This window comes from Takifugu rubripes, chromosome 20 (assembly GCF_901000725.2).
Source record: "Takifugu rubripes chromosome 20, fTakRub1.2, whole genome shotgun sequence".
NCBI classification, from domain to species: Eukaryota; Metazoa; Chordata; class Actinopteri; order Tetraodontiformes; family Tetraodontidae; genus Takifugu; species Takifugu rubripes.
The window spans coordinates 13,364,564-13,383,869 of NC_042304.1; the positions used below are offsets into that span (position 1 = coordinate 13,364,564).

General features: G+C 47.2%; 2 protein-coding genes across 5 annotated transcripts in view; one reads left to right on the plus strand and one right to left on the minus strand.

Moving 5' to 3' along the window:
• On the plus strand, positions 1–16,734 carry rfx2 (regulatory factor X, 2 (influences HLA class II expression)). Of its 3 annotated transcripts, XM_011619373.2 has the most exons (18): positions 1–164; positions 6,225–6,333; positions 7,143–7,232; positions 8,076–8,158; positions 8,248–8,518; positions 9,413–9,487; positions 10,106–10,287; positions 10,471–10,590; positions 10,725–10,846; positions 11,004–11,122; positions 12,925–13,037; positions 13,142–13,293; positions 13,468–13,565; positions 13,646–13,795; positions 13,893–14,101; positions 14,187–14,340; positions 14,410–14,452; positions 14,665–16,734. In XM_011619373.2, exons 2-18 carry the CDS (start codon positions 6,226–6,228, stop codon positions 14,781–14,783), a joined length of 2,208 nt encoding a protein of 735 aa, XP_011617675.1. In that variant the 5' UTR covers positions 1–164; position 6,225; the 3' UTR covers positions 14,784–16,734. The 3 variants fall into 3 exon arrangements, with proteins under 3 accessions (XP_011617675.1, XP_029683633.1, XP_029683634.1); XM_029827773.1 differs by lacking the exon at positions 9,413–9,487; XM_029827774.1 differs by lacking the exon at positions 7,143–7,232.
• Positions 16,598–19,306, minus strand: part of fcho1 (FCH and mu domain containing endocytic adaptor 1) — a 21,429-nt gene continuing 18,720 nt past the window's right edge. For both annotated transcript variants that reach the window (XM_029827772.1, XM_029827771.1), the window contains exons 21-27: positions 19,155–19,269; positions 18,902–19,057; positions 18,679–18,811; positions 18,400–18,596; positions 18,039–18,103; positions 17,476–17,643; positions 16,598–17,090 (exon numbers count right to left, since the gene is read on the minus strand). In XM_029827772.1, coding sequence (XP_029683632.1) covers positions 17,062–17,090; positions 17,476–17,643; positions 18,039–18,103; positions 18,400–18,596; positions 18,679–18,811; positions 18,902–19,057; positions 19,155–19,269 — 863 coding nt within the window. In that variant the 3' untranslated portion in view covers positions 16,598–17,061. The remainder of the gene's footprint in view (positions 17,091–17,475; positions 17,644–18,038; positions 18,104–18,399; positions 18,597–18,678; positions 18,812–18,901; positions 19,058–19,154; positions 19,270–19,306) is intronic.

Below are 19,306 nucleotides of genomic sequence, written 5' to 3' on the forward strand. Positions count from 1 at the left end.
AGGGTAGCAACAGTTGCCCCGAGACCCCCTCGCGCCATAGTGACTGTAGCCGTGGAGACAGTTACTTACCAACCAGCGCAACACTCAGCAACGGCGGCAGCAGCATCTGGAAGTCACGGGCGACGAGGAGAGAGGGGAAAGAGAAACTTTTCTCAAAAGCAAAGGTGATTATGTTTTTTTTTGTGATTTCGTCTACAACCTGTACGCTAAGAGAAAACGTGTGCGTCATCTGGAGCCGACCGTCTTTTCCACCACATAACTTTCCCTTGTTGGTAGCGTCTCGGCTGACACACACCTATGAGGGGAAACCGCTTCTCTCACTTGAAGTCAGCGTCAGGAACCAGTTGTGGTCGCTTTTCAACACTTGCTGTGATGTTTCTCAAACACACGACCCCTTTTTTTGCGCCCTCGAAAAGCGAATCCGCATCACTTCCCACTTGTTGCTACGTTGCGAGGCGTGAACGCACCTCCAGCTCAGCCCCAGCTGGATGGCTGGCCGGGCTACCGGCGGAGCTAACGCTAATGCTAACCCCGAGAGCCCGGGGCGATGCGTGTCTCTTCCCGTCTGAGCGGAGCCGTTCGCGGGGCGGGAGAACGACAGCTCGGTCTCGTCACGACACCGCCAAACTTTGTTTCGCCTCGCGTCTTTGTCACACGCGCATTCAAACAGGTGGCACCGCTGTTAGCCAGCATTAGCAACGCGGGTCCCCCCAAAAACGGTGCGTTCCGTCCGCGTGACGGAGCGCGAACACGCCGGAGGGGGAGAACTTTGACTACGGCTCGCAGTCTCCCGGGTAAAACCTCCTAATGTGAACGGAAAATACCACCCGGGTCAGCCGAGTGGCGTTATAGCCGCGGCACCGTGACGCCGAGCCCCCCTTTACCGGGTCTCTCGGGAAACCCGGGTGGATCTCCCACGATCACTCAGCCGATCGCCACCATAATGGAACAAATTCGGTAAAAGTTTTCACGTTTCACAGGCGGCACCAGGGTCTGCGTTACAGCTAGGTGGTGCTGTGATAGTTGTTTTATTCTGCCCCTTTATTTAAGCGAATCTTGTGTTTTAAGCCGAAGTTTTAAAGAATTTGTATTAAAGAACTGATAAAGAGATTACAGATGACGTTAATCCGATTGAGCCGGCGCCCCTGATCCTGTCAGCCGCTTTATTCAACTTAATCCATATCGTAATGATGTTTATTGCATCGATCTGTGCAGATGCTATAGTATAAAGTGCTTTAAATTTCAGTGGCGTTGCGCCGTGGTGGGTTTCCAGCTCTTTGCAAAGCTCCCTTTCCCTTTTGGGACTGTATTTATTCGTTTCCCTTAGATTAATTTTAATGAGATAGCTGTCAGATGCTCAGCCATTTGTAATGATGTTTGTTACTGGAGCATTATGAAGAATCTTTGTGGCCTGGGAATTTGTCCAATTATCATTTGTGCTTGCTGAAAAACCCTCAATATTTATCTGCACGAAGGTGCTGAGGACGGGTGTTTGTTTCTACCGGTTGTGCTGTTTCCATTTGCGTAGAAATGAAGGAAAAAACCCCCCATATTAATGTAAAACACAACGCTCGACTGTAGAGTTGAATCCAGACAAGTGTCAGAGACAGAAACTGAGCATCTACACAGAAAATAAAGAGATGAGTGTGCTGGAATACTGTGTGTAACCCCCGGTAACCCCACCTCCCATTTGGAGCATGTCACTGTTATGTTTGCATGGCAACTTGATATACAAATACACCCAAGTCATGGAAAAAAGCAGAATGGACTGGGAGGGGGGGGGGGGGTAATGTTGTTATATGTATATTTTTAAATTTTGTGTCACGTTCAATCAGGTCACTTTCACTCTTCGGTAGTAACGGAGCAACTTTGGCTCGCAGAGGCGGGTCAATAAAAACGGTGCCTGGAGTGTCAAATATGAAGGTGGGGGGGGGGGGGGGTTAAAAGGATTGCAACTTTAAATGATACACCCTCTTTTAGGGACATAACTAGTGGTGTGTGCTGGTTTAAAACATTTATGGTCTCCCAACCACGTGTAGCACAGTTGAGCTATCAATAGGACAGCTGCTCGGGTCTCTGGGGCGGCGGGTGGGCGACCCGAGTGCTGTGTGGATATGTTTGTGTGCGCTCTTGCTGTATTTAGATTTTTCCGGAAGAGGCCCTCTGCCTCTGGGAGAAGAGGTTCTCGATCTAACAGGCTGCTACAGATTTAGACCTGGATCTGCGGTCACTTTGTTGTTGCTGTTCACAGTTGATCATATTCAGAGTTGCGTTTACAGGTCAGGGGCGCCGCCATGGTGTGTTGGCGCAGGTTCGATGTGTGATCCCGTAACTCTTATCAGAATCAGGAAATCATAAAGGATCGCAGATAAACGTGGCGAAAGTCGCTTATTTACAGACGCGAAATGCTTCAGTTTCACGGCCGTTGCCAAAGGGAGTTTTGAAATAAAGTGTTGACGGCGAAATAGCAGAGGCGCCTGTCACATCACATCTTGCAGCCGAAAAGATTTTGGGTATCGGTGTAGGTTTACGCTGCTAGGATACCAAGAATCAACTCTCATCATGTGCCAAGAGCGGTTGCTGCTGATTGGCCGCTGTGCTGTAGCAACAAGTTGAAACTTGTCGTGAAATGAGATGTTTTTCTTTCTGTCTTTTCTCTGTGTGTGTGTGTGTGTGTGTGTGTGTGTGTGTGTGTGTGTGTGTGTGTGTTATCAGGGGCATTCTTAACATTCCACCTGTTTGTATCGCAGCTACACAACTGCTAATTAAATTTCCTGCCACAAACAGCAGACAACACAATGATATTTGCATCACAATGGCTTCCCCCATCTCTGTCATTCAGAGGTTGTAGACCCCCCCCACCCCCCCACGCCTCTCTTCACTTTTCCTTTCTTTGCTGGAGTTTTAGGATAGCTTATTGAGAGGTGTATATTTGGCTTAAAAGGAGTTCCTGTCAGTGTAAATCTGCAAGTAATTACCAGAACCAAAACCCCAGACGTTTGTCTACTGAGATTCAGCCGGGTTTTCATCAACAATAGATCCAGACAGTGTTTTTACGTTGAATAGCCACCAAGCTAGCCCCTAATAAGCAGAGGAAACAGCTGTAGCACGACTCGGTGACGCGTAACCTTACACCGCCGCCTTTAGATCCCGTCTTTGATCTTTCTTATACCAGAGGATTAGATGTTGGTGTCGAAGTGCGGGCCGTCGCTGCTGTATGTAGATGTTCTGTGTGGATTTAACTGTGTGAGACGTGTTTCAGGATGGGTGCCGGAACACTCCAGGCAGGTAATCGCGCACGAGGGCTGCCCACATGTCTGCGAAGCGTCTGGCTCTGATTATACTCTCTGCTGCCATCATCTCCGCCACTCCAGCGCCGCTCGCCACGGCCATGTCGGCCCGACACAAATGCTCGGGGCCCTCCGCGCGAGGTCCCTGTTCCCCGTCTCCAAATCTTCAAGACGACGTCTCGGAGTTTTTTTTTTTCTCCACCCGGCCTGTTGAAATCTGGCACGGCGCCGGTGGGAGGAGATTGCCGGTGGATGGCACGGGCGCAGGCAATCGCCATGGCAACGGTTTGATCTTTTTTCTTGGTGGCTGTCAGGCCTGCGGTGCACGCGGTGACGGAGTGGACAGGTTGATGACCGGGGGAAGGTGAACGGGATCGGCGCTCTCTCACTGGTGCTCTGCCTCTCTCTGCCATCTGCAGACCCCGAGAGCGGCTTTGATTGGATTAGCCGTGAATTAATGAGACAGGCTCGGAGAAAAGCCTCTGTTGTGGAAATCTCTTATCATATCTTAATTTGCTCCGTGTGTGAGTGATACATGCGCCTGTGTGATCCTATGTTGTTTGTTACAATTGAATTAAACGCAAGATCCTCTTGCTTTTTTAATAATGACAAATTAGCTCGGCGGTGAAATTGTAAAGCAAAACCATCTTTAATAAGAAGATGCATGTCAATGCGTTTTTCTCCTCCCATACATTAAATATTAAGCTCCACTCATTCTTCTTCGATGTCTCTTTATCGCAGCAGTTATGCACATATTTAATCTCATCTTGTGGTGAGAAGTGTATTAATCTACCGGCCTGGAACTTTTGAACGATAACTGCTTTTTTCCCTGTTATTTTATTTTATGTTACAGTAACTTTAAAGAGGCCTCGAAGAAAAGACGGTTATCTCTTGATGACTTAAACAGCCCTCCTTCCTCCGAGAACCAAGTAGCTATAAAAACACAGAACTTCTTCCTGTCCTCCTCAATCAAGTCCAAACCAGCAAAACCTCTCTACATTTTTCTCCCCAGAAAGAATCGTGTCTCCCGGTGTCTGAAATTAATAGCTTACACAGTATTTATTGCCTTAAGTTTCTACTTAGCGTGTAACAGAGGATCAGGTGGGGAGGGGGGTGGCATTGTTTGGTTTGGGAAGTATTCTGTTGGTCGCCTAGCAACAGGCTCCTGGAAACGGGAGTGGACAGTGTTGCCCATAGCAACGGTTGTTGCTCTGCAAACAATGTGGGCCAGTTCAAACACGAGCCAAGACTGTAGGCTCCTGTTTTTAATTGAACATCTGTATGTGTTTTTCTCAGATTGCGCCCTGTGCGAGCGACAGATGTTGGGGCCTGGGCGGCAGTGGTAGCAACTTTAAGGCTTTAACGCTGTTTTTCCGTCGCCTTATTGCTAGCGTGTAGCTTTCCCTGTTGTTTCTCTAATGCTATTAATTGCTCACATGGGAGTTGCCTGTTTTGTGTAGCTGTGCAGAGTCAAAGCGACACAGGCTGGAAGGTGCCTGGAACCTCTGCTTTTCTGGTGTTGAATTGAGGTTTAATAGATGGAAAAGTGGAGGGTATGGTTGTTTTCTTTCTTATTTACCTCACACTCGTTATTCCCACTCTTAATGACAAAGAACGGCTCAGACTCACGTCACCACTTCAGTTGAAAACCTGCTATAAATATATGATGAGGTTGTTGTCAGTGTATTTGGAACTTAAGTGACACTGACTACATCAGTTACTTCCGCTGTATTGGTGTAAGTACTCGGCTTGTAAAACTGCAGCCTTGTTTCCCACATTTATATCTGCCTGGATTTCTTTGAGCTGAGAGGTAAACTTTAATTGTATCCAGGTATATTGCAAAATGAGACATAATTCCGGTTTTATGACGATTGTTCCGTGATGGCTTGTGTGAATTCATGCGTTTGAAATCCCGATCAAGTGCATTTGTTGGGAATAATGGGTGTCAAGCGGCGCTTTCTCCCCGTAAACACCAGTCACTCGTCTGTACCTACTGACTTTCCCGGTTGCTTCTGGATTTCAGCCCTAAACCAAAAGCTGCTCATCAATTCACTCCCCCCGTGTGCAGCATTTCTCTCTTCTAATCCTCCTCCCCCTCTCTTTGCTTTTACACTCTGAAAGTTCCTCTGCAAGAGCTTTATAAAGACGATGGGGGTGGTGGGGGTTGCGGGGACAAGAGGAAGGGGGGTTGGTTGTCATGGATTCCTCACCATAGCAACTGACAAACGTTTACAAAGCATTAAGGAATTTCCTCATATCAGCTGGATTATTGAAGCCCCAGAAAGAAACTCGAACGCAGCAAATGCTGGATATCGTCGGGACCCTGCCAGGCGCCCCCCCCCCCCATTTTCATGCAGCTTTTTCCCAGATGAGGGAAGTTGTATTTTATCTCCTTATTCAGCCGTCCTCACAGTTCCATTCTTTGTCCCTGCCTTATTCCCGCTCTTTGCTTTTCTTCCCTTTTCTGAGAAGCCGGCCTTTGTGTGACTCCATTTTTAGTTCCCCTTTGCTATGCTGTGCACATTGTCACCCGGGAAGTAAAAAACGGAGCTGGTGGCTGTTGGTTTGGTCCCCGGGAAACGTTTCCACGCTGCAGCGACTAACTTGAACTCCAGCACTGCACTTTTCCACCTGGGTCCAGTCCGTCAGCAGGGACCTCAGTGTCTGTGTGCTGCTGCTGGGATACTCATTTTTCTTCTGATTGATGCCAAAGGTGGCCAAGCTCTGAGGGTCTCAGAGCTTCAGTGACTCAGCTTGAGCTGGCAAGGCCAGAAACCCCCCTTGGGTGCTAAAAATTCCCCAATTTAATTAGCGAATCGGGCCAGATTTGGCATGGTTATGCACGAACATGCCTCTGCTCCTATTGGCATGGCCCGTCTGGTGTTTTCATCTAAAGACACATTTATAATTGTTCATTTGTCTCCCTTAATGCAGCATGCAGAGCTCTGAGGGAGGCTCGGACTCCACGAGCAGCGTGGCGGCACTGCGGACAACCTCATCAGCTCAGGCTCCAGTGGTACAGCCTGTCCCGGCCTCACAGCAGGTAACACAAGCCCTCTCACCTGCTGCTCCTCTAATGACAGGAAAAATGGAGAAACGTGTGAAACAACTTAACACCTTTTTTTTCCTTGGGAGTTCCGCGCGCATAAGGAAGGTTGTCGTGGAAACCAAACAAAACAAAGTAGCGTTTTTTGGATTGGAAACTGGACCGATTTGATTGAATAGTAGCATCCTTTTGGATAGTAATGTAGGAGGCCCAGTCTTGCCTGAGCAGTGGGTTTTTATCTTATGATTATTGTATAGTAACTAAAGTAAGAACTGCTGAACGGTGCCGCCTTTCCACGTCTCGTAGGTGCTTCATCCCACGTAAATACCGACCGAACCGACCTCAAGCATGTTGGAAATCGTTCATTGTGTCGTAGAGGTAGACCGATTAATCGCCCAAACTGATTCGTCTGACGCTGCCCATGTCGCCTTCTTTGAGGAACCGAACAGCTCTGACAATCACGGGTTTTAATCACTCCACTTAACTTATTACTGGCTAGATTTAGGATGAATCATTCACGACGCCGCGTTTGCTATTCCACCACCACCACTGGAAAAACCTGTCAGTCTGATTAGAGCTCAGCCGTTTCTCAAAGTATGGACCTTTAATAAATTCCGACCTTTTTCACATGGATGAGAGGGGTTATATCAGATTAACTCGGATTACTGGCAGGTCAAATTGCCCGAGGACGTCGTCATCGGTCAACCTCTGCTGCCGTGTGTTGATATGTGCTTCCAATGATGCGTGTATACATATGACTGCACATGCACTCCCATGTAATTAAGCTATGTCTTGTATCCACACAGAGGGTGCTGGTTCAAGTCATAGGCTCAGCTAAGAAGGGAGGCCAAGTACAGCAGCTTTCAGTACCCAGGGTTCAACAGGTCACTCAGCAGGTACACAGTACTGTACATATCTGTACAGTACATTTGTTACTGAGCTGGCAGCTGCATATACGGCATTTTGTATGCTCATGTACTCAAGTAACACCTTTTATTTCTATACATTGGAAGTGAGAGTCAGTTATTCGTACATCCACTGTTGTATAAAAAAAGTAAGATGTTAGTTTGGATTTTAAGCAATTAATAATCTATTAATAAGACCAGGCCAGTGTTCAGAAATGTAGTTAAAACCCAAACAAATGCTGCTCCTCCAGGACATTCAACAAAGGGCTGAATTTGATGTTTCTTTAACTGAGCCAAATGTTTCCATCTACAAATAAAGATGATTCATAGTGATGACAGACGCTTTTTCTTTCAAACAAGGTTCTTTTAAATTAATGTGATTCTTCGGGACTTGAACCAAACCCATCATAAAATGTGTGGGATGAATCTTTGTGATCTGTGTGATTTCATCTCGGGGAAGAGGCTCATACTTTCCAAGTCATGTCACAGGACAAGAACAGCTTTCACTTGGAGCTTGTTTTTCAAACCTGTGTTTTAAAACACTGTTGATTTCATTAGTTTTCTTTTCAACCTTCCCCAGCTTGTGGGAATTAAACAGACATTTATTCAAAACATCCAGTTTTTTCATGCTAGTGTCGCAGTTTCTCTGTTGTTTCTCCATTTTCACACCACTTTTCGCGTGAGACGTTCAGAGGCACCTTTTTATTTTTTTGTCTCGATCCAAAAGAATCGGTTACTGTTGCGACAGTAGTTGTAATTCAGCTCACCATTGTACCATCAAGGAAGCCTGATTTTTATATTTCCTTCTTTGATTTCCTGTTTCCTGCCCTGTAGGTGCAGCAAGTACAGCATGTTTATCCATCTCAGGTCCAGTATGTAGGAGAAGGCGGGGAGACCGTATACACTAATGGAACTATGTAAGAGTTATAATCTTCCGATTATTGTGCAAGTCAAATATAAACCACACGAGCCCTAATCTGATCGTCCCCCCCCCCCCCCCCCCCAGCCGAACGGCCTACTCCTACAACCCTGAAGCTCAGCTGTATGGGCAGAGCAGTGGGGGGAACTACTTTGACTCACAGGGCAGTGGAGGTCATGTCACCACGGTGGTCTCCTCTGCCAGCGGGGGTGTGCCCCCCCACGGGATGGTGGGCATCGCCATGGACGTGGGCAGCAGCCACATCATCTCCAGTGGGAGCACTTACCTGATCCACGGAGGAAACATGGAAGGGAGCCGTAACCACATATCACACTCGTCCCGCTCCTCCTCAGCTATGGTGAGTGTTTCACAAGTGTGTGAAACGGCAAACACGAGCGCACGACAACAGGAACCGACTGAGTACGTTGTGACGGGTGTTTGATCCGCCCCAACAAACCACCCGATGTAGCCAAATCGCCGATTTAACCCTCTAATACAACATTAATGGCTTCCTCTGAAGAGATGTCCCATCTAAATTGAGACGCTGGTCAGCAGCAACCTGATTCGGGGCCTCCTGCTTTTGCAGTAGCACAGAGAGCCTTTTAGAACCAGGACATTGGTTTAAATAATTTAGCATTGCCTTGTTTTAGAGCTTTTCACAGGCACTTGAGCACCCTGTGAAACAAAGCAACCCCTGGGGCTCATTACCATTTGGCCACGAGCCCTCGGGAGGGTTTGGAATTCCGTCTGTCTGTTTTTTATTTATTGTCCTCCTCTTTCTAAAGTTTGGCTACTGGACTTAATTTACTGTATTTCTTGTGCCTTTTTGAAATATTTCCTTTGGTATTTAGTCATATGATGTCAGATATAGTTGCCAGGTTAGAGGAAGAGGAGGGACAGAGGGGAGTGACATCTTTGTCCAAACTCAATGTGACCTGTGCCCTTGTTTTTGATTCCTTTTCACATATATTACAGGGTTTGAATACAGACTTTCTCTGAGCAGCTTACCTCTGAGTCCCCTGATTTGCATGCCTTTGACAACCAATAATGGATTTGGCCAAAATACTGACAGATCTGAATGGAAATGCAGAAATCTGGCTGCTTGCTAACAGTTATTTCCTTTATCTTCTGTGCATGTGTCTACACTTTTTTGTACACCCCTTGCCTATTTTCCTCCTTTTGTAATGTCTCACTGTTTCATCTCTTTTATCACTTGTTTTTTTTCTTTTCTGCATGCTCCTTCCTTCTTTAGCTTGACATGGCGATTGAAAACCTCCAAAAGTCTGAAGGAATTGCAAGTCACAAAAGCAGCCTGCTCAACAGCCATGTAAGTCACCCAGAAACTGCAAAGATTAAAAAAAGCTGCACTTTCTTATCCCCTTAAGCTAAAGCTGAAGAACTTGTGTGCACCACATTTCTGTACTGTATTGATGAATATCTGTGATTTCTGTTCCTCAGAATTTTAAATACACCAAGAAATGTGCTTAATGTCACAACCACATCTTTTCACGCTGTGATGCCCTCACTTATTTTTAAATGACATTTTAATGAAAATGTCAGTCTGTTTTTCTGATGGTTACTTGGTAACTGTGGTTTAGATTCTTTCCCCTCAGTTATTCTCATTAATTCAGGACTTGCACGTGATTTGTATGGATGAATATGTCTGAATGTCTGAAGCCAGCTCAGTTTTTGCATTATTGTTATGATTTCAGACAGACTGTGTCTCTCTCCTCATGCTTTTATCCTCTTTACTCAACCAGAGTTGTTGTTCAGGCTGCGGTAACAAAATAATTTAGCAGCCTAAATGCTGCTACAACAGGAAATATAACCTTCTAAAGTAAAGAGCCGCTTATTTGCTGTTCAGATCAGATAAGTTCCCTCTGGTGTCAGAACAAGGTGACTTGATTCGCTGGGACTCACAGGTTCATTTGACTCTCCTCTCCAGTTGCAATGGCTGCTGGACAACTATGAGACGGCAGAGGGGGTGAGTCTGCCCAGGTGCTCGCTCTACAACCATTACCTGCGGCACTGTCAGGAGCAGAAACTGGATCCGGTCAACGCAGCCTCCTTCGGCAAGCTCATTCGCTCCGTCTTCATGGGTCTAAGGACCCGGCGCCTTGGCACCAGGTACAAACAGGAAGAGGTTGTTGTGGATGCTGATAGCTGTAATGTCATTACCGTTCTGGATTTGATTAATGTGGTGCTGCTTATAGGCATTGAAGACTGATGAAAGAGGATAATGATGGTGATAACACTGGCAGGTCCGCTCCTTCTCACTAGTTTCTGCCTTTTCTCATACTCGTCTCCCAGAGGCAACTCTAAGTATCATTACTATGGCATCCGGGTGAAGCCAGACTCGCCGCTTAATCGGCTGCAGGAAGACACCCAGTACATGGCCATGAGGCAGCAGCCTGTCCACCAGAAACCAAGGTCAGCTTCATTTTCTTTCTATCCATTTCATTTTTGAGGATGTGGAGGCTAAAGCGGCTGATTTGTGAGTGAAATATCTTTGCTGTTCCTGCTTTTTTTTTCTCTAATTACATCTTCTGTACTGTCTTGTATAGGTTCAAACCTCTACAAAAGGTGGATGGTATGTCTGACAGCCTGTGTGGCAGCTCTCAGCATTGTAACAGCACCCCGGAGCAGTCTGTAGCTGCACAGAGCCAACACCATCAGCAGTACATCGGTATGAACAGGAGCCAGTCCATGAATCTGCAAATGCTTCAAATTCAGTGGGACAAGTTGTAATCTGAAATGGACGACCTCTTGATCGCCTTCATCGTGACCGATATATGGATACACAAGTTGTCACTGACACCTGTTTCAATCCTGTCTTCCTGCAGATACATCTCACACCCTGCCTCCCTTTCCCTCCCCTGACCTGAGCGCTCCGTCTCTGCCCGAGCGGATCACCGTGAGCGATATCAAGAAGCTCCAAAACCTGTACAGAGACCATTGTGAGGTATGTATCATCAGTGTACTTTAAAAACCAACACGGTCGAGCTCAGTCCTGAGCATGAACACTAAAGGTGCAGAACAAATGGGGCGTTAACCTTTTTGACCTTTTTAATTGATGTCTCCTCCGATCCTCCAGTGAGAATAAAAGGTACACTTTTACTTGGGTTGGGCCATCATTTTAAAACCAAGGTGAACAATCACAGATGCTTAAAAAAAACGTTTAATTCTGTAAAAAAAAAAAAAAAAAAAAAAAATTAAAAAAAGAACGTCACTCTCGTCTTGAACTGGAAGGGCGGGAAAAAAGTCTGCTGCAGTCAACAGGTGCTAAAGCCCAACAGAAGGCAGAGCAGCCCCGAGAAGCCGCACAAAGAAAAGGCCGCGCAGACACGGTGTGTTATGTAATGACTCCTCACAGGAGGAGAACTAATACTCAACATGAAAATTTGGGGGCTTTATGGGCTGAAGAGAAGCTGTGATTAAAGCAGCAACGCTCTGGCTTTATCATATTATCCCTGCCCTCCTCGTGTCCAATCTCACCACGCTCCCTTTGTTCGAGCCGTCTTTTCATCTCCCTGCAGCTTTCAAGACATGCCAATTAACCTTTCAGGCTGCTGGGTGGACATCTTGGTGTCTTTGTGGTGGCCTCCCCTCGGGGCTTTGTGTAGCCTTGTCTGCGGACAGGCACACGGGCTCCTCTTTGTCTGCTAACACATTTCTGTCACTTGCCGTTCTCACCGCCTGTGTCCGATTAATGCTTCTGCGTTTCACTTTTCTATTGCGCCAGCAGTGACCTGATGGAAACGGCCAGGATTTTTTATGGTAAACAAGTAGTTCTTGCTTTATAACGCCAGGGTTATAAACCTGGATTAATGGGTGTGTCGTGTGTGGTGGTAAAATCCACTATCGTGTACAACCACTGACATGAGAGGATGTCGATTTGGGACCGCCTGTGCACGTGAGCATATGTTATTTCTCCTCCACACTTTTCGTCTTTCTCCAAGATTTTATTTATTTTTATGTGCCATGATGTTTTGTTTTTTTTTGTGTGTGTGGCGAAAAACCCATTGAGGCAAAACGCTCTTGTTTAGAGACGATGGGGAATTCTTTCCTTTTTGTTTTGAACTTCTGTGTTTGACCTGTTGCTCGGGGCAACTGTAAACACTGTTGCCATGGTAACGGCTGCAAGGGAAGCAAAAACATATCATGTGATTGAAGTCTACGGCGCTGTGTAACAAGATCCGCTGCAAAAAGAATCTTTGCGCGTGGCTGTTACTCAGAACAGAAATATACCGGAGACTGAACAAGACCAGTTTTAAAAAACACTTATCAGGTTGTTGTTGTTTTTTTTGAGTTTTAGTAAAAGGTGATCTCTTTAATGACGGCGTCTCGTGCTGCTTCCTGGCCGTTTTCGCAGCTTTCTGAAAGCGCCACACGTTGGAACAGGAAAGAGGATGTCGCAGCTTAGCTCAGGGCTCCGGGTCAGCGCCTCGCCACACACAAATGGAAAGAACATAATGGGTTCATAAATGCGTCAAACTAGTAGGCGAATCTACCGCGTTAATGAAAACTATGGCACGAACAAAAACCGTGACACGTGAAACACGGCTGTGAAGATAATTGTGGTGATTAATGTGCAGGGAGCAGCGGTGGAGCTGGCTCATTGTCTAACCAGGAGGGCCCTCGGTGCGCGAGAGGCTGCCGGCCTGCCTGTACAAACTTTGTTGTGTGTCTGGTTACCATGGCTCAGCTCTGTATGTTTTGTTCCCCTTCCTCCCTCTCTTTCTCCCTCCCCCTCCCCCTCAACAGGCCACTTTAGATGTGGTGATGAACCTCCAGTTCCACTACATTGAAAAACTCTGGCAGACCTTTTGGTATTCAACAGCGCCATCTAGCGACGGAAACACCGCCATTAACAACAGGTCGGCCTTTGCTGCAACATTTGCTACTTTTTATGGAGGAAAAATTGGTGTGAGTATCAAAGTTTGACTTGTGAGCATGATTGTATATTTTGACTTTTATGTAGTGATGATGAGGTGGAAGGTGCGATCCCCAGAGAGAAGCTGGTGGCTCTCTGTAAATATGAACCTGTTCGACTCTGGATGAGGAGCTGTGACCACATCCTTTACCAGGCTTTGGTGGAAATCCTTATACCAGATGTGCTGCGCCCTGTTCCCAGTTAGTATCACCATTCCTACCATCATAGTATCGTACAGAAGGGTGAGCCACACCTTGAGGCTCTGGTGTGCTATCATCAACGTTTACAAAGATTCATTGACTTCTCCTGATTTTTCTCCCAACATTTTTTACACAAACAAATCTTTTAAAGTCTTTATATGTCCGTTTCCTCAGGCACTCTCACTCAGGCCATTCGTAACTTTGCTAAAAGCCTGGAGGGCTGGCTCACCAATGCCATGTCCAACTTTCCTCAAGAGATTATCCGCACCAAGGTAAAAAGAGTCAGACCTCCTTTCTGCTCGCAGCTGTTTGTGTGTCTGGAGCCATCGTGTACTCTTCCCGCCTGGTGTAGGTGGCGGTGGTCAGTGCCTTTGCCCAGACACTGAGACGTTATACCAGTCTGAACCACCTGGCCCAGGCAGCCCGCGCCGTCCTCCAGAATACCTCACAGATCAACCAGATGTTGTCTGACCTCAACAGGGTGGACTTTGCCAATGTTCAGGTAAATGTTGGCCATCTTCTCCACGGCGCCTCAGAGATACTGTTGCGGAGTGTTGTTTCCCGTGGTGCCGTCTCTCACACTCTGTCGTGTGTAACAGGAACAGGCGTCTTGGGTGTGCCAGTGTGACGAGAGCGTGGTTCAACGCCTGGAGCAGGATTTTAAGGTCACCCTGCAGCAGCAGAGCTCCCTGGACCAGTGGGCTACCTGGCTGGACAATGTGGTCACTCAGGTCCTGAAGCCTCACCAGGGCAGTCGCAGCTTCCCCAAAGCTGCGCGCCAGTTCCTGCTGAAGTGGTCCTTCTACAGGTAGCAACCTCTTCCTTTAGGGGAAAAGCTCATCCTGCTTTCCGTCTCCAAGCATTCGATCTTTTTTCCTTTTTGTCCTCTTCAGCTCCATGGTCATCAGGGACCTCACTCTGCGCAGCGCAGCCAGTTTTGGGTCCTTCCACCTGATTCGCCTGCTGTATGATGAATACATGTTCTACCTGGTGGAACACAGAGTGGCTCAGGCCACCGGAGAAACCCCGATTGCTGTCATGGGAGAGGTAAGAGAAGATATTCCAGACTGATATTCCAACATCTTCTCTAATTCTCTCCCATCTCCTGAATCACAGTTCAGTGACCTGAGCTCTATGATGCCGTCGCTCCTGGATAAAGGTGAGCCCGTTGATAAGGGTCCTACAGAACAATTACATATTTATATAGTTCATATAGCCTGTGTCCGGCCTCCTGCCTGTGTTACTCTTCACGTTTGCTGCTTTAATGAAAGCTAATATAAGCTAGCTGTAATCAGATGAGTCTAGCTAAACTGATTAATTTGTGTTGAACCTTTAATCTGATCCCACCAGTTTGCTTTCCTGTGCCATCAGATGCATCCTGCACCGATAAGATGGACGAGCTGGGCGATGCGGATGTGTCGAGAGGACCCGCCGAACCAGCCGTGAAGAGGGAGAGGATTGAGATGAACCACCCTCTGCAGGAGATGTGAGTCTGGTCCCGCCAGAGCTGAACTTAAAACTGAGAGAAATTAACCCGAAAGTGGCTTCCAGGGCCCCCAGCTGGGGGCCGGCTCATGGCCTTCCTCCGCCATCACCGGGTGCAATGTACATAACGAAGGAAGTAGCAGTGTGAACCCCCCTTCCATCAGTTAAAGATGGCCGTTTTTCGTTCGTTCTAACACAGGTCTGACGTTCTTTCAGTTTTCGTTACAACTGTGAACCGTCTCGTTTTATTGGACGTTTAACTTTGAGTGCTGGCGTGAAATGTTTGTGGGGTTTTTTTTTTTTTTCCTCTTTTTCTTTTTTTACATCTAATCTAGCTGTGCCATAGTCTTGTTCGAGTGCCTTAGATTGAGAACTTTAAGACCACCACTACAGATGTCTACCTGTCCCTCAGCCGTGCCTCTACCGCAGTATGAATGTATCGTCTCCAAACCTCAGACAGCGTAGCGACCAGCTCCCGGCGCCCAACACCTTTTGCCTCCGCCGCAGCCTGCAAAACACACGCACACACACACACGATTTGCTGCTGATGTTCCTACCAGCTCTTGACTCGCGTTTACCTGGGCGAGACGTCCATCTGTTTACCTCAGTAGACAAATATACTGTGCTCAGATCAGCTCGGATGACATGAAGAAGGTATCGGAGGGATACTGACGAATTTGGAGGAGTGCTTCATCCCTGAGCCCCGCTTCCAAAACAAATATCGGCTTGAGTGAATCCGATGTGGTGACTTGTCGTTAGAAAAGAAGAGAAATTTTGGACACCTCCACCGGAGCTTCGTGCACTGTTTTATTATCCTCAGCTCAGCAGCTTTAGACAGAAAATACTCTCCCTTTAAGAAGCGTAGCCTCCGTTTGTGCATCACTTCACTTTCCTTACGTGTAAATAGCTCCTCACAAGAGGCGTCGGCACCAATTCAATGATTCTATGAGTGCACGTGTTCTGGAAAGCGTCCTGATCAGCAATCGATTTAAACTGGAATCTTGTTCGGCGTGTTAAGCCTCAGTACCTGTTAAAGGCAGTTGTCAGGATAAGGTCCAAAGAAGCAGGACCCCCCCACTCCCCCCCCTCCAGATACTTGGACCTCATGCTATCACGTCTTATGTTCTAGGTTAGATGAATGTATATTAGAAACTACAGTGCATTATTTGAGGAATTTGTCAATAATAATATATACATATATAACTATATCTTCGGTGTGCTCTGTGGCCTTCAGTCCGATCTCCTCGCACTGTTCAGACATTTAGAAAACACTTCAACGTAATCTGACTGAATGCTGTGTGAGTGTGTGTGTGTGTGTGATGAGATGACTTGGTTCTAAATCTCAATCCCTCAATGTATGGAACTCATTTATTACCGTGCCCGAGTAAGCTACTAAAACTTCTATTTATATGACCTCTCCATTTAATTGACATCGGTTTGGTGTTGAAATTGATTGCATTGGTGTATTTTTTCCTTCTCTGTTCTCCAGTTTGTTTTATTTAAAGCTTTTCTTTTGGAACTCGTGCCTGTCACAGTAATTTGCCTTCAAGTGCTTTGGGAAAAAAAAAGAAAAAAAAGAAATCAGTGTGTACTTTGGTAATGTTTTGTAAGGCTGTTCTAGGATTATTTTTTATGGAACTAGATTATGTTCTTACGAGTATACTGAACCCTTATTTTTGTGCATTTATAAACTGTTTCCTGACTACATTTTAACTCTCCTGAGGGCAGATGACTGTCTGATAAACTGCGTAGCTCAGCTGTCTTTTGTACTTGGTCACAACGTGTAATAAACTGATGTAAATCAAGAAAAAAAGCTACAATCTTTTATTTTTTTTAATTAAATATCAACATCACAAAACCTCTAGTTGGAACAAACAGCAGACTTACAAACTTTTCTAATCTTAGATGAAGATAATGTTTTTTTTCCTCTGGAGTCCAATAAGTATTTACATATTTTTTTTAAAAAAAATCAATAATTTCTAAAGCAAGTTGGTTCTAGACAGCGTTACAGCTTATTTAGCTTCGTTCTCACATTTACTTTCTTGGAGCTTGTGTTCTTAGACGAGGAGTTAGAAAAGTCTGTCCTCCTGCTACATAAGAGGGAGGCTGACACATCTTAAATTAGAGGAAAAGAAGAAGGTTTTGGTCCTCCGACAGCAGAAGTGAGTGCGCGTCGTCCTTCCAGCCGACCCGTCGACCGTCTTCACATCTGACCGTGAATCATCTCCTGCCGACCGGCCGCCGCTCCGAAAAGTGCAAAGTTGACTGATTCCTTCCCGTGATTCACAGGGAGCAGCCGGCCATGTACTTCCCTAAAGAAGAAAAACAAACCGAGCGAATCATTGTTAATAAATCGATCCGGTTCGTGTGGATCCTTTGGGCATCAGTTATAACGGTGATGGCGGTTCAATAAATAGATGTAGGATCGTCTAAAGGCAGCAGCCTTAGCTCAGTCTGATGGGACCTGGGCTGAGGAGACGAGGGTTCTTGGTTCAAGCCCCAGTGCAGACAACAGGTGGAAGGAGATGCCTGCACTGCTAAGGTACCCTTGAGCAAGGTAGCACATGCTCAAAAATGCCCTCTGATAAACCAGGGGCGGACCCTGGATGAGTTGTGTACCCTCCCCTTAAACCCAAACAGGAAGAGGCAGTGAAGAAGACAACAATCCCATCCTGGGCCCAGATGTTCCAGCATTACCTGTTGCAAATCGTTTCTTCACCAGCGACATGCGGTAGCGGCCGCCCACCAGCTCCACGTCCACGCCCGACAGTGACGTCCCAGAGCCCACAAACTGGACAGCCAGGCTGGGTGGGGGGCCACAGGGGACCTCCAGGCACTGCCAGCTGGCACACAGAGTCCCAGAACCTGAGGTCACACATTTTTTTTGTTGTTGGTTCATGAAGCAGAGACTCTTTCGATAACCCCCCCATCACAGTCAGTAACATGGTAGGTTAAAGATTTCCATATACGGAAGATGAAAGATCTCTGACGTGTGCCGAGAAGCACGACCGCTGGCTCCTTTCTCTAACCCAGGAGAGTGGAGTCGCTGCCACATTCAAATGCAAATGATGCTGAAGAAAATGGATCATTCTGGGGGGCAAAGGGCCGCATGGAGCTCTTTATGTAACTCCTACTTATAAATTACTATTTTTAAACATTAGGTGATACTAGAGAGGTGAAAAGGAATATATAATTGTCATCACTTTACAGCGCGTTAATGTTTTATCAGAGGAGGATAAAAGGTAGAAGCGGACTCTGACCTTTGCTGTGGTTGGTGGGGGACAGGTTGGGAAGTTTCCACAGCAGCCGACGCTCATCAGCGTTCCTGCAAAAGCCGAGAACCACCGGAAACAGTGAGCCAGACCTTAACACTGCCCCCCCCCCGGGGCTGCACCCTTCAAACACCACACACTTCTCATAATAAAAACATACTGCTGACCTTTGACCCCCTTCCGCCTCAGCTATAAACCTACACAAACACTGACAGATTCTGGGGGGGGGGGTGAATGGGACCACGTGTCCTAGTTTATTGCTTAACCCTGAATATCCAGTTCTGTTTGTGGATCCCATGAAATCAAATGGAAAAAGGTTGATTTTAAATATCAACGCCCGGGTGCTGACCAGGAGGCGGGCGGCTGACACTGCAGGTCCGTGGCCGTGTGGTCCAGCGGCAGCAGCACCTGGACGGTGGTCAGCTGGGTGGAGGGCGCCGTGGCGGGGCAGCAGTGGTAATCCAGGGACACGCGTGTGACCGTGCCGCTGCGCTGACACTCGGCCGAGAGCAGGAGCGGCGCCCGACCCGGGTCCTGGGACGACAGCTGAGGAGGCGGCAAAGATCTTTTAACAACGACTGAAGCATCCAGGTAGTGAAATAAGGGATTTAAGGGAATCTAGTCGGACCTGATATTTGATTATGCCAACGTTGTAGTAGGAGGCGTGAGGATTCGCCTCAGCTTCTCTCTGCAGGTGGAGCTGCAGAGCCTGCATGTTGAACCAGAAGTCTCTGGTGTCCGGGTCGCTCTGAGACGGGTCGCTGTACAGACACACGCAGACAGGCGGACAAGGCGGTGAGGTGTGCACGCCGACAACGCAGCCGGTGTTCGGAGGACAGACGTGCGCTGACCTGTAGAGCAGCTTCTGATTGGGCAGGAAGTGGTCGATTCTCGAGATGTTGACCAGTCTGAAGCTGAGCACGGGAACGTTGGGGTTGGCGGTGAAAATCCGGATGATGCCCGCCGGGAACGACATGGTCAGGTCACCGGTGATCTTCACCAGACATCTGGAGGAAGAGGGGAAAAAATGGGATCGGAACAAATCCGTTTAACGTGCAGGACTAGTTCGGGGGATTTTCCCGGGAGGAGTGATGCGGCGCTGACCGATTGTGCTGTCCGCCTTTGAAGTAAGCGTTGATGTATTCGGTTATGGCCGCCGCCACTGGCCACGCCTCCTGTGTGCTGAGGGAAATAGGGCTGGGACCTCGCGACAGGTGCACTGAAGTGAGAAAATATGGTGAGAGGATTTAAGAACG

Coding starts and splice junctions, on each gene's coding strand:
- rfx2 (XM_011619373.2), top strand. CDS start 6,226: ATGCAGAGCTCTGAGGGAGGCTCGGACTCCACGAGCAGCGTGGCGGCA. Junction 13,294..13,467: donor TGTGCTGCGCCCTGTTCCCA/GTTAGTATCACC, acceptor CCGTTTCCTCAG/GCACTCTCACTCAGGCCATT. Junction 14,341..14,409: donor CGATTGCTGTCATGGGAGAG/GTAAGAGAAGAT, acceptor CCTGAATCACAG/TTCAGTGACCTGAGCTCTAT.